Source organism: Lissotriton vulgaris, chromosome 8, assembly GCF_964263255.1.
Source record: "Lissotriton vulgaris chromosome 8, aLisVul1.2, whole genome shotgun sequence".
In the NCBI taxonomy this organism is placed as follows: Eukaryota; Metazoa; Chordata; class Amphibia; order Caudata; family Salamandridae; genus Lissotriton; species Lissotriton vulgaris.
The window spans coordinates 328,411,190-328,425,225 of NC_141696.1; the positions used below are offsets into that span (position 1 = coordinate 328,411,190).

Consider the following 14,036-nt stretch of genomic DNA (forward strand, 5'->3'; position numbering starts at 1 on the left):
TAGCCACGCCCCCCTGTCAGAGTTATTTTGTTACGAAAAACTTTTTCTTTGCGTCAAACATGCTTAGATGATGACATCCCAGAAAGATTTTGTTCCACTAATTCCTTTGGATGGTCTGTTTAAAGTAGGAATGAGTTTGGAGAACCAGGTGCCTGTTTCAGGATTATATGCAAAAAGGTTTTTATGTCCTGATTCTCAAATAGGACAGACACCAGCACAGCACCTGGCACATCTCAGAATAAAATGTAAATAAGCTACCTATGGGCATTTTGGCAACCAGGACCTGTTTTAGAATTATATACACAAAGTTTATTTCCAAGGGTAATGTAAGAAATTAGGTTACCGGTTGAGGTGGGCTGAAACCCTGCTCAAGCAGCAACAACAATTGTTCTCCAGAACTAACCCTAAATTAGCCAGTTCTCAACACTCGGGTATTTTTGCACAGAGCAGTCAGGGTTAACTCAGAGGCAATGTGTAAAGTATTTGTGCAGCACTTCTAACAGTAACAAGGTAAAAACACACCACAACAGGAGCCCACAACAGAATTAGAAAATATAGAGTGATTTTTAATAAATAAAACAAGACCCAAACAACAAAAATCCAATGAGTGGAACCAGAGCTATTCAATTTTAAAGCTATTAGTAAAAATAAAGCCAAAAGGCGTAAAGCGCCAACTGTGGATATCTGGTCGCGCCGGACCGGGACAAAGTCACAAGTTCAGACCGATCGCGATGGAGCACATGCAGGCTATAGGGACCCAAATAGGCCAGCTGAAAAGAGTAGCTTAAATCCTGGTTTGCGCAGCCTTGCATGAATCCACATCGAAGATGCTCTGTGCAGCCAAAGTGTTTTGTCGGTTTGACAAGCGCAGAGGCTGCGGCGTGAGATCCTTACGGTGTCGTCGAGAATCCCGTCGACGACATCTTGTGAGGCAAAATCCGGCGTTGAGGAATTGTTGTGCCGATGGGGTGATGCTTCGGTTCCGATGAGCTGCGATGTGGAGTCCGTCATTGAGGCTGCCATCAACCAGGACTGAGATGGCCTGCGCTGAGAATGCATTATGTAGTGGCAGCTCAGATGCAGCAGCAGGCTGCGATTCAAGTTTTACCGGTGGTACCGATCCACAAACTGCAGCGAGGCGTCGGTTCTGTTCAGGTTTGCGCCTTGCAGCAGAGGAGATGCGTTGTTTTCACTGGATCCACAGAGGCTCACAGAGCCCCTTAGGCCAACTTCCAAGAATCCAGGTCTGGGGTCGCACCACTTAGCATGGTAGACTCACAGATGGCAGAGTACAGGTTGTTGGTGCCTTCTATCCCTGAGACTCAAGTCAGGAGGCTATCCAACTAGCCATTAGAGTCACTATGTGTTTGTGAGTTCAAGAGATGCAGGTCCAGTCCTTTCCACCGAGGCAAGAGTGAAGCAGGTCAGCACAGTAGTGTAGCAATCAGCACAGCAGGGCAACAGTCCAGCAAGGCAATAGTCCAGCAGGGCAACAGTCCAACAAGGCAATAGTCCAGCAGAGTGGCAGTTCAACAGCACAGCAGTCTTTTTTCCTGGCAAAGTATCTACAGGTCCGGAAGTGTACTGAAGAGTTGTGTCTAAGGATCAGTGCTTATACCCAGTTGTGCCTTTGAAGTCGGGGAGAAGCTTCTAGAGGTTTCACTTCAAAGTCCCCAGGCATCCTGACTTCCCTGTCCTGGCTCCAGACTAACTACAGGGGGTATGCAGCCCTTTGTGTGGAGGCAGAATACAACCTATTCAAGTGTAAGTGAGGCTGTGCCCAGCTCCTCGATCCCATCTTGCCAGTGATGGCCCATCCAGACCTAAGCTCCCTATTGTGTGTGGCTGTCTAGGAGGAAAATGCAAAGCTCTACTACCAGCTACACCCAGTTATGTGACCAAAACAGAGGCACTAAATGGCTAAGGCAGGAAAATGCAAACTTTCTAAATGCTGCATTTTCAAAATTGTAATTTAAAATCTGACCACCATAAGTTAGGATGTTTTATTACAATTCCTAAGACACCAAACATGAACTAATCACCTGCCCAGATTTGGAAATTGCATCTTGGTAAATTAATAAGGTTTCACCAATGTTAGACTAGGGGAGAGGTAGGCCTTGCAGTAGTGAAAAACGAATTTAAGGGTTTTTCACTAAGAGGACATTTAAACTTAAGGACCTACCCTAGAGGTACGTTATATTTATAAAAAGGGAATGTTTGGGCCTGGCAAAAGGTTGATTTTGCCAGGTCGACATGGAAGTTAAACTGAACACTCAGGCTGCAATGGCGGATCTGAGACCTTAATAATGGAATACTTAAGTGGGTGGCACAATCAGTGCTGCAGGCTCACCAGTAGCATTTAATTTACAGGCTTTGGGCACATGTAAGTAAGTAAGATTTTTATTTGCAGAATCGTTAAAATTATTGCAATTTACATAAAATGTATGGGTAAGAAAACATTTACAAGTTAAAATAATTAATTTATTATTAAGATTTCATTACTTTACAAAAATACGGTAGTCTAAAGGAGGCGGAGGTCCATCAAGTGCTCTAAGAATTTTGAGGACGAGGGTTTTTTATTCAGCAATAAAAGGAAATTGATGCTCGGTTAAACTGGCAGCTTTCAAGATCCTCATTTCAAGGTTCCCTGCCCTGGGGCTGCCATTGTCTTTCTGGGGTGGCCCATTTGGTGAAAGTAAAGCCTTCACTTGTAGAAGGAACTTGGCAGATCTGCAGGAAAGCTGAATTGATTTGCTGTTTGGTCATTTCAGCAATGCAAAACGGCATGATCATATATTGAGTGCTCGGAAGGTAGGGCAGAGTAGTTTTTGTCTTAAAGAGTTAACCACCGGGCAGATGCACAGAAAATTTAGTAAGCTTTCACCAAATCGACCGCAATATTGGCAGAGATAGTTCGCCATCTTTGTTTCCAGGGCGGCACCGGGTCTTTCGATGGAAAAGCACCCATTCTTGTTTTTAAATAAAAGTGCTGGATCGTTTGAGAAAATGTGGCACATAAGGTATGGTTGGGGCCCCCAGCTGCGGTAAGATTGTAGGAGTGACCAGCTGTGTTTTTTCCCTGCCAGTTCACCTTTATCCATCGACCATGATTTTAATTCGGCGGCTTTGTTGGTGAGTTTTTTAAATGCTGTGTGGCTAATGTTTAGCTCCCAGGCCTCATGTAAATTGAGAGATGACAACGCTTGGCATAGCACTGTTGGTCAGCTGTGTTTGATCGTATGCTAGCTTTCCATTTCGGACCAACACAAAGCGGCCAAGGACTTCGGAGGGGCGGCTCTCAACTTCCAGCACAATTTAATTAGAGAAGCCATCCTCACCGGGAACGGATGCTTAAGTCCGAATTCCAAGGGGACTTGAGCTTGGCAGGTGTGTCGTGGTATGCGGTAAATCCTTTTGAACAGGACAGACTGTAGAGTGTTAAGGATTGTTGCGTCTTTGCCCTTGAGGAGTTCTGAACCATAAGTAAAAGACAGTAAATATTTAGCGCTGATATTCTTGCAATAAGTATGACTGAGACGAGCTACTCATTTATTGTTTATTAGATTGAGTGCCATTAAATAGGGTTTTAAATTACAATTCTTTTGAGACCAAAAGTACATTTCCAGCATATTAAAAATACCGCACCCTGCCCTATGTACTGTGTATATATTCATATATGCATATGCTTATATGTATTAAAAAGAAAGGTTTAGGCCTGCCAAAAGGTTTATTTTGCCAGGGTGGAAAAGCAGTTTTAAACTGCACACACAGGGTGCAATGGCAGGCCTAAGGTATGTTTAAAGGGCCACTGAAGTGAGTGGCACAATGAGTGCTGCAGGCCCACTAGCAGCATTTAATTTGCGGGCCCTGGGCACATGTACTACCACTTTACTAGGGGCTTACAAGTAATTTAACTGGGAATAAGCCAATATTACAATGTTTTTAATGGGTGAGCCCATGCACTTTAGCACTAGTTAGCAGTGGTAAAGTGCACAGAGTAATAAGGCCAGCAAAAACAAGATCAGCGGAAATGGAGGAGGAAAACAACAGGTTTAGGAAAAGATAACCCTTAGACTGAGAGGTCGAACAGGTTGGCATCATTTACTTTCAGAAATCTAGGAGTAAATCAGGAGTGGGGCACAAATATAGGTTAAACCTCCCATGACACAGCAATGCATACATTTACAAAGCATTTACATACAAACAATGACATCTACCACTATTATACATTCTGTAACAAATCATTGCAAAAGCATTATAACACATGTATTTGTATACATTAACACACACACACACACACACACATATGTAAACATTTTTACTATTCCTTTACAACACTACTCCCTGAGCCCTAAAATACCTTACTATCCCTATACACCACGCATCGGAGCCCAAAATACTTACTCCCCTTATACACCACACATACCTGAACACTAAAACCCTCCGAACTATCAGTGAACACCATCCTTTGCTCATCCCTAAAAACTCCTTATTACCTCTATACACCACTCAACCCTCAGTACTAAAAACTCCTCACTAGCCTTGTACGCCAGTCATCCTGATCCCTAATAGCTCCTTACTACCCTAAATCTATCTCTGGGTTAGTGGTAGTGAAAAGGTATAAGAAATTGCTTAGGCTAGGGTTAAGATAAGGGATAGTGGAAATGAAAAAGAGGCTTTTACACAACTTACTAAGCTAAAATAAAGGGAGCGAAATCGTAACGAATACGAAAGGCAGGACCTCCATTGCATCTGCTCCTAATGATCCAAAAGCAAATTCATTGTGCTGCCATGATGGTGTATTGCTCTTACCATGGCTCCTACCTGTTCAAAGACGTCGAATTTGGCTGGAAGTCATGTGTTAATTAGAGTATGGGTTTGTTGACCAGATGTTTAAAGTCACCTCACATCAAAACCCTGTCAACACTAAAAATATTTTTAACAAAAATTCAGAAAACGGTAGAGTAAAAGAAGAATGTTAATCGTACACATGACAGAAATGTACAATCACCATGTCTCCTTCCCCTGGAGGAGCCAGAGAAATAGCAGCAATCTCCAAATCAGTAAAAATAGAGAACCGAATCACTGGCTGGCATGCATAGGGTTGTATATTATGACAATGCATCCCCTCACACCTATACATGAGGACATTGACATCATAGTTAGTTAGTCTGAGGCCAAACTGACAAAATGGTTTGCCAGTTGATATTCTTATCTAAACCAAAGGGACATTTAAATATTTAATCTATGTTGATATGAAATAAGCCTTATTATTGTGTAAGTATTCATTTGAACATTCAAATTTACCTACCATTCCTTTTCTTGGCTGCTACATAAATCTTCTTTAATCCATCTTCTAATGCAGACAGTTTAATTCCTGACACATTATTGGAACGATCCCTCAGCTGGGCAACTATTAGGGCCAGCTTGAAAAAAACATAGAAATTAGCATTTCATATATGGCAAGGAAAAACTGAAGATTAATGCATAGCAGAACTTCCTAAGAGCAGCACAAATACTGAAGCCTATTGAATTACTAAAAAATAAGGATGGCACTGGTTTTCCTTACTACCTTTAATGTTATATAGTGACAGAGGTTGAACAGCAAAGGTTCTCATTTATGTCAATCCCATACTAAATACCACTGTTTGCATTAGGTTACATACACTAAAAATATCCTAAAATCTCAGTAACAATTTGTGGATAGCCATAAAGTTGTGTAAAACTGTTGAACTTCAATAAATGATTGTGGGCTGTGAGATAAGTTCCTTGCCAAATATAACTGTTGGGGACTATTCTTAAAGCATTTAGGGAAGATGATGGGCATTTAGCAAACTTTTTGGAATTACCTTTATGACTCGATAAGGGCAAACTATTCCACACAAAATAGCAAACTCTGCATTCTGGTCATGTGAACCAAAAACAGCCCATTATATATAGAAACAAACAAAATTGGTATAAAAAATAACATGACAATTTCCATAGTGGTACAATAATGCCAAGTTAATATATAAAATGCCAGTTATCATAAAGGCACCAAAAAGTAAAATCTCTACAGGTGAATAAGAATCTTCCAAAATAAATCATTTAAGAGTCATCCTCAATACAAGACAGGCACAATTATTTGATTTCCAATTGTGAAATACATTTTAAAATGTTCAAAGTGAAATTCTGTTTTGACCAGTCAACTCTGACTTGTTAATTGATCCATAGGTTTAAAAACAAAAACTAGAATTACAATTAAAACTAAATCATTTAAGAAGAAGAAAAAACTAAACATATCAAATGACTGATTATAAAATAACCTAAAACGGAAGGCAATAAATTACACTACAAGCATTGAAAATGATAAAGGACTATATTGGGCTACTTTGTTCAAGAACCCAAAACAAACTGTCCCCAAATCATGCAAAAAAGTGCTCAGACTACATATCTATAACCATGCATTTCTAAACTGTTAATCATCTTTAATGCCAAAGTAGAACTATTGGGGCATCTTTCCCCCACATTCTAGGAATAGTTTGTTATATAACTATGACAGCTGTTACTATTCATCGCTGTGTGGGATCAGAAAGTTTGGTCATGTAATAATGCTGTTTAAGCCGAACCATTTACATTGCACATTAACCCCTTCCATGCTGGTGACGAACCCCAGCCGTCACGCTCTGCGGCGCTCGTGTGCTGATGACGGCTGGGGTTCGTCACGGCCCCGCCCTGTTCTTTTGTTAACCGCACAGCGGCGGAAACGGCCCAGCATGGAAGGGGTTAAACACTGACTGGTTTATGAACAGGGATGCAATTTTCAATATGATCTATGCACTAATTTCACCATCGCAAATTGCCTATTTGCAAGTAATTGCAATACAACCGGTCTAATGAATAGTCAAAAGGCATGTTGTACTTTGCTTTCCCCTGTACATGATAGTAAATGAAGAGAAAAATCTCAATAGCTAGCAAATGCTGATCCTGCTTTCGGGTCATTGGAGTCTAATTCTGGCTTCACCGCATAACAGACTGTTTGATATTAGGGAAACCACCTTATCGCCTTATGCTTCAGCACCCCAAATTCTCGGGCACATGGAAGAAGACAGAACATCAGCATTGAGAATTACACTAAAGCACATTTACTGGAGAATAAAATCCACACATTATGACACAGAATTTAGAATAGTTCATAAAAGATTTGTATTGCCTGGCTTCAATTCCACTTCTACTCAGAGCAGGTGAATCAGACAAACTCTGCTATTGCCTCACTTGCAATATCAAGCCAGTATCCCTAGAGCAGATTGCCTTTTGTTTTTGTTTTCTTCATCTGCAGCAGTTACACTAACCAAATGAATGTGTACATTACACTCCACAGCAGAACCGTGGAATCTGCATTAATCCTCTGACCACTGACTATGTTAAATTGAGTCTGAGGCAGATGGAGCTCTAAGTCAGTAGCACTGCATAAGAGAAGGAACCAGCTCTTGTTTACATATTTTTTGTAAAAACGAAGACTATGATTATTGTTAATCCAGAATCTTTAGCTATGTTGATTTTTTTTATTAATCCTTACTGGATACCAATTTTTTATACTGTTTTCTTTATTTATATCAATATACAAAATCTTTGTGTTTCATTCATTTAGCTTTCATGCACTGTTAAGAAAAGAATGATAAAAAGTGATGTAATACTCACCAAGTCGCTTCCCTGATTCCTGGACTCTTTATCATCAATTGGAAATAAAAGGACTCCACCTAACTTCAGATCTGCAGGAAAACAAAACAGCATTTTAAAGAAAAAGGTCATAGTCTTATTTGAAAAAAAAACATTTATACCCAGCAAAACATGGCATTAAGGAACAAGTTACTTACCTTCAGTAACGCCTTATCTGGTAAAAACCTCTATCTAGCCACAACTTTATTACCGTAGAATATTCCCGAGGCGTCAGACTGGATTCAGAAGATTATGGAGCAGTACCCCTGCATGTCGGTAGGTGGCGTCATTCGCAAAAGAAGTGATGTGTGCAGTACCTGTATAGGAGCCAGCCCGGCGCGCTGACGTCAGTTACTTTCGTGCATTTCCATGCCAGGAGTGCTGACGGACAATGAAAAATTACCACTTGTGTGACAAGCTGAGGTCCTGAGAAGGCGGTCCCTTACACTGTAAGCGGTTTGGATGGGAGGATGGGAGGGCTAGTCAAAAATCAGTGGCTAGATAGAGTCTCTACCAAATAAGGCGTAATACGGTAAGTACTTTGTTCATCTGAAAGACTTCTAGCCACAGATGTCTTACCTTAGACTAGATACCGAAGCAATACAACCTCAGAGGTGGGTCTGAAAAGACAATTAAATCAGAAAGTCCTGTGGGACAATACGAGCGTAGTGCCCATCATGACAGACCTGACTCTCCAGGCAGTAGTGCTTGGTGAACATGTGCAGGGACAGCCACGTTGCTGCATGACAGATGTCCAGGACTGGGACGCCACACACTAATGCAGTGGTTGCAGCCTTGGCTCTGGTGGAGTGAGCCCGCAAGCCCCTAGAAGGTTGATTGTTAGCCAATGCGTAGCAGATCTTAATGCATAGAATGATCCATTCTGAGATAGTCCACTTCTGCACAGCCTTCCCTTTTTTAGTTCCTACATAGCCCACGAAGAGTTGATCACCCACCAGTAACTCTTTTGTGCGGTCAACAAGAAACGATAATGCTCTTTTTAGGTCCAGATGGTGAAGTTTCTCCTCTTTGGCGGTATGAATCGGAGCAAAAAAGGTAGGCAGGGTCATCCTCTGGCTTACGTAGAAGGGGGATACAACCTTTGGAAGGAAGAAGACGTGTCCAGAGAAACAGTTTTCTGGTTATAAGGTGGTATAAGGAAGGCACACAGAGAGTGCCTGCAATTGGTTGACCTCCAGGCTTATGTTATGGCCACTAAAAACGCTATTTTGATGGTCAATAGCCTAAGAGGGAAATTGTGCAGGAGCTCAAATGGTACACACATGAGAAAGAAGAGGACAAGGTTGAGGTCGCACTGAGGCATAATGAGGGACGTGCGGGGAACTATATGCTGCAGGCCTTTAAGGAACCTAGCCACAACAGGTGACCTAAACAGATAAGTTTGGTCCAGCAACCACAAAAATGCCGAAATGGCAGAGAGATAACCTTTAGCTGTTCTCAGAACAGAGCCCTTCTGGGCCAAATATAAAGTAAACAAAAGAACCTTGGATAAAGGTGCAGAAAGGGGGTCAACGATGTGGGAAGCACACCATGACACAAATGTATCCCAATGGCAGGCATATATTGACTTTGTGGAGGAATGCTTGGCTGCCAGAATAACATCATAGACTTTCGCTGCTCAATCTCCATGCAGGAAGGTGGAGGGTGTGCATGTTCAGGTGCAGGAACCTCCCCTGTTCCTGAGAAAGAAGATCCTCTCGAAGAGGCAGCCTTACTGGAGGACCGTTGGTCATGCTGAGCAGTTCAATATACCAGACACTCCGGTGTCCAATATGGAGCTACAAGCATGACTTGTACCTGGCCATTACTGATCTTCATGAGAACTCTGGACATGAGTGGTATTGGCACTTTGAAAACTCCAGTGCACAAAATTGCTGACACTGCATGTTCTTGGCTGAGGCAAACAGATCTAACCAAGCCTCTTCCCACTGCTGAAAGAGATCTTCACCACCTCCAGAGGGAGACGCCATTCGTGAACCGTTAGGCATCTTCTGCTGAGTTTGGCTGCTATGGCATTTAGAGAGCCCGCCAGGTGTTGAACCACCAGACAATCACCCTGATGTTCCAGCCATATCCAGAGGTGCAGTGCCTCTTAACATAGTGTTCACAACCCCACCCCACCCTGTTTGTTGCAGTACCACATGGCGGTGGTGTTATCCATGAACACCTGCACTCGCCTTCCCTTGATCAAAGGGAGAAAGGTTTTCAATGCCAAGCGAATTACCCAAAGCTCCAACAAGTTGATGTGGAACTTAGACTCTTAAGTCCTCTGATCTCCATTTCTGCCAGATGGAATTTGTCACTATAGTCAGATATGGTAGGGGAAGGGACCATGTCAGAGAGACTTCCCTGATGCTGCGCCCACTGGGACTTCAGGTTCCATTGCGGAGCCCGTATATGCCAACGGGCATGAGTAACAAGCAGGATGCAGGACGCCATGAGGCCCAACAACCTCAGAAATAGTCTTGCTGAAATCCAGGATAGAGGCTGAAACATCCGAATCATAGCCTTATTATCTTGGACTCGCCACTCGGGAGGATAGATCCTAAACAGCAATATTTCTATAATGGTGCAGATGAAAGGAAGCATCTGAGAGGGAGTCGGATGCTACTTCAGCACGTTGATAGTGCATACCAGCAAGTACAGGAGGTTTTCTGTAGTCTGAAGCTAGGCGATGACTGCCTGGGTTTGTTGAGGTAGGATAAAGAATGAAACCCCGTACTACGCAGATGAGCTACAACCACAGTCATTTTTCATGAACACCCGAGCTGCACTGGTAAGGCCGAAAAGCTGCAGGTAACGTCTGTGGGCAGGCAGGATAGGGATGTGGAAGTGTGCGTTCTGCAAGTCCAACACTACTATCCAGTCTCCCACTTTCAACGGAGCAGCGGCTAGGAGAAGTAAGGCTCTGGAACTCCCGTGAGCAGGTGCTATTAAGCACTACGACCCCACCGTTCTGGAGGCTCATGATGCCAACCAGTACTTTGGCAGCAAGTACTCAATGCAGATACCATTGAAAACATAAAGTAGACACATAATAGCCTTTTTTCAGTCTTAAAAATCACATTTTTGTAGATACGCCAAGTAGACACAACGACATGCGTAAGGTGGGGATCTGTGCACCCCGTCTTGAAGAAGAACCCTAGCTTCAAAACATGTCGACGCACACATGAGGTGTTGTACATCAACATACATAATACCTCACAACTACCCTTTTAACAGTACCAGCACGGAGGCCCATTAAAGTTTTTCTAGACCCCACGTGCCAGGTACCTTTTTAACTTCACTTTTTCACCCTTCGGAACCCACCACTCACTTATACACATAAAAAACCTCACACGCACCACACATAGCCAAAATAAAAGTGCTCCCACTTAGTCGTCCGTTAGCAGCACGCCGCAACCTGTAGAGGGGTGCGAAGACCCCAATGGTGAAGCATGACACCAAGGGTCCTTTTGGTGTGTGAGGGGTATTTAAAGAACACTGTGTGCTCCCCACCATTGTAGGGACCACTCTAATAACATCTTTATGTGGATTCTTTTTGTTTAAATAAATCTGCTGAGGGAGAACGAATCCACTTCTTCTCTCCTCTCCTTGTTGTTATAATTATTAACATCCGAATCATAGCCTTATTAACTTAGACTCGCCGCTCGGGAGGATAGACCCTAAACAGCAATGTTTCTATAACGGTGCAGATGAAAGGAAGCATCTGAGAGGGAGTTGGATGCTACTTCAGCACATTGATAGTGAACACCAGCAAGTACAGGAGGTTTTCTGTAGTCTGAAGCTAGGAGATGACTGCCTGGGTTTGTTGAGGTAGGATAAAGAATGAAACCCCGTACTACGCAGATGAGCTACAACCACAGCCATTTTTCATGAACACCCGAGCGGCGCTGGTAAGGCTAAAAAACTGCAGGTAACGTATGTGGGCAGGCAGGATAGGGATGTGGAAGTGTGCGTCCTGCAAGTCCAACACTACTATCCAGTCTCCCAGGTACCATTCAGATGGGACTTGGGTGAATGTGAGCACTTTGAACTTCTCCTTTTTCAGGAAGGGATTGAGAAGGTGCAGATCTAGAATAGGATGAAGTCCTCCATCTTTCTTTGGCACCAGAAAGTAGCAGGAGTAACAACCACAACTTACTTCTGATGCAGGGACCCTCTCTATGGCTCCCTTGGCAAAGAGAGTCTGCACTTCCTGACGGAGTAAGGAGGGATGTTCCTCAGTCCGTCGATCGTAAGTGGGTGGCATAGGTGGCGGGGTAGTTGCAAAGGGGAGAGAGAATCCCTTTTGAATGATCTTTAGGACCCAGCTGTCTGATGTCACTGACTGCTAGTGGAGCAGGTGATGGCACATCCAGTCTCCCGCTGTGTGCCCATGATGGTAGGAGGGCAAACTAAAGAGGCTTGGAAGCATCGGCTGCTGGGGGGGGCTGACCCACCTGCTGGCTACCTATCCCATGTGGTTAGCAGGACCCGTGTCCTTGGCAACGAAAAAGCTGGGAAGCCAATAGAAGTTTCTTTATTGCTCGATTAATACAAATCATTACAATAGTGAACATGCGAGCACTATAAAACATTTGTCATGAATAGTTAAAATATTTACATTTATACCATCACAATGGGAATAAGAGATAAAATTCATTGGAAAAAACAATGTAAAATCCTAATAGCTTGTTAAAAAAAAGTCGTTGTAAACCTTAATTATCCGTTCTAGTTTTCCCATCTAATCGGGTCAAATACAGACATTTACTTATAAGAAGCAGCATTTAATTTACTTTAGTGATATAGTTCGTGGTTTGTGGTGGGGTTCCTGGGGTGTCGGTCCGTTTATGTAATGAGCCCCCCACATACAGTGTTTTAAGGGATTTCCAGGAAAAAACAGGTCAGTCCATATGCCGAAGCCAATGTCAGCTGTTTGAATAATACAAAGGATTGTAGAAATCGGATGAGGGTACAACATGGGCGCAGGGCTTCAACTGTTTTTTTTAATGGTTAACCGTTGGTGGCTCGCAGAGTGTCGATGTTTATAAATTTTCTTGCTATTGCTGTAACAAACTTGGTGAACCTGATGTTAAACTGTGGATTATCCGGGTACATTGATGCAAGAATGGCCTGACGGCGTGTGCGAATGCCGAGTTTATTCCATTCGCCCTTTAACAGTTTCCTTCGGTCGTCTTGAGCTACAACACAGAGACATACCACATGCTCGATTGTTTCTGTGCTGCTCCCGCAGCCTCTGCACATTACATTTGAGTTTTCACGTCGCCAACCCGGCAGGTGATACAGAAATGGCCACTCACCCATTCTAAGGGCCAAAAATCTTTTTTTCCACTGCAATGAGTATGTACATGACAGATGTGGTCCCATGGTCCCTGGCTTGAATCCTGATACAACTGTCCAGGCATGCTTACGTTGAACCAGTTGAGCTCTTTCAGAATGGAAGGACCAGAGGCGGACGTTTCTTTTGGTATGAGTTTTAAGTACCTGCTGCAATGGGTTACAGGTCCAGATTTCTTCTATATCGAGAAGTTGTAGGGAATCCTGCAGCTAACGCCGATATGAGCTACCAATTTGACCGGCTGAGATCTCCAGCCACAAAAGGGCCTCCAGGCTTCCCTCTCTGGAGTTGCGCAGCTTGTTGCAAAGCCGGATGTACCCTCCACGCCCTATTGCTTGGTGAACTTGTAGGCCAAATTCAAGGCGTACTTGGGCTGGGAAGGAGGACTTAGGTAGGCCTAGTACCTGTTTAAATAATCTTGTTATCATTTTGTTTATGCAACTGTTGTCTTTCCCTTGCATGATCTCCTGGCTGTAAGTGAGGAAGTTGATGATTTTGGCCTTCATTACAGTTATAAGTGGGGTTAGGCTGGGGCCTGACAGTTGTCTTGTAAGGGTTTTAAAAGCCACTTGGATTGTCAGGGCTTTAGCTTCCACCTCGTCTCTATGTTTAGAGAATGTTCCCCTTATGTCCAGGCGAACCCCCAGGTACTTACAAGAATGAGCTCCATCAACGCTTTTACCGTTGAATTGCCACCTTGGTATTTCCTTTGCCCAAAGGTGATTGCCTTAGTCTTGTTTAGGTTCAGTTCCAGGTCGTTTTCGATGGTGTATAGGGACAGCTGATCAAGAAGTCTCTACAGGCCCACCCTGGTGTGGCTGAGCAGTACCAGGTCATCCGCGTACAGTAGGTTACTGACTCTTATCCCAGCAAGTTTTGGAGGATGGGAGTTAACTTTGTGAAGTAACTGACAAATCGGAAATGAAGAGGTTAAAAAGTAGGGGCGCCAGCACGCACCCCTGCTTAACTCCACAAG

At 43.3% G+C, this 14,036-nt stretch overlaps 1 protein-coding gene across 2 annotated transcripts in view; it reads right to left on the reverse strand.

Annotated features, from left to right (window-relative positions):
- The window catches only part of CHD1L (chromodomain helicase DNA binding protein 1 like), a 392,592-nt gene that overhangs the window by 89,048 nt on the left and 289,508 nt on the right, over positions 1-14,036 (reverse strand). For both annotated transcript variants that reach the window (XM_086934085.1, XM_086934086.1), the window contains exons 20-21: positions 7,681-7,751; positions 5,312-5,426 (exon numbers count right to left, since the gene is read on the reverse strand). In XM_086934085.1, coding sequence (XP_086790211.1) covers positions 5,312-5,426; positions 7,681-7,751 — 186 coding nt within the window. The remainder of the gene's footprint in view (positions 1-5,311; positions 5,427-7,680; positions 7,752-14,036) is intronic.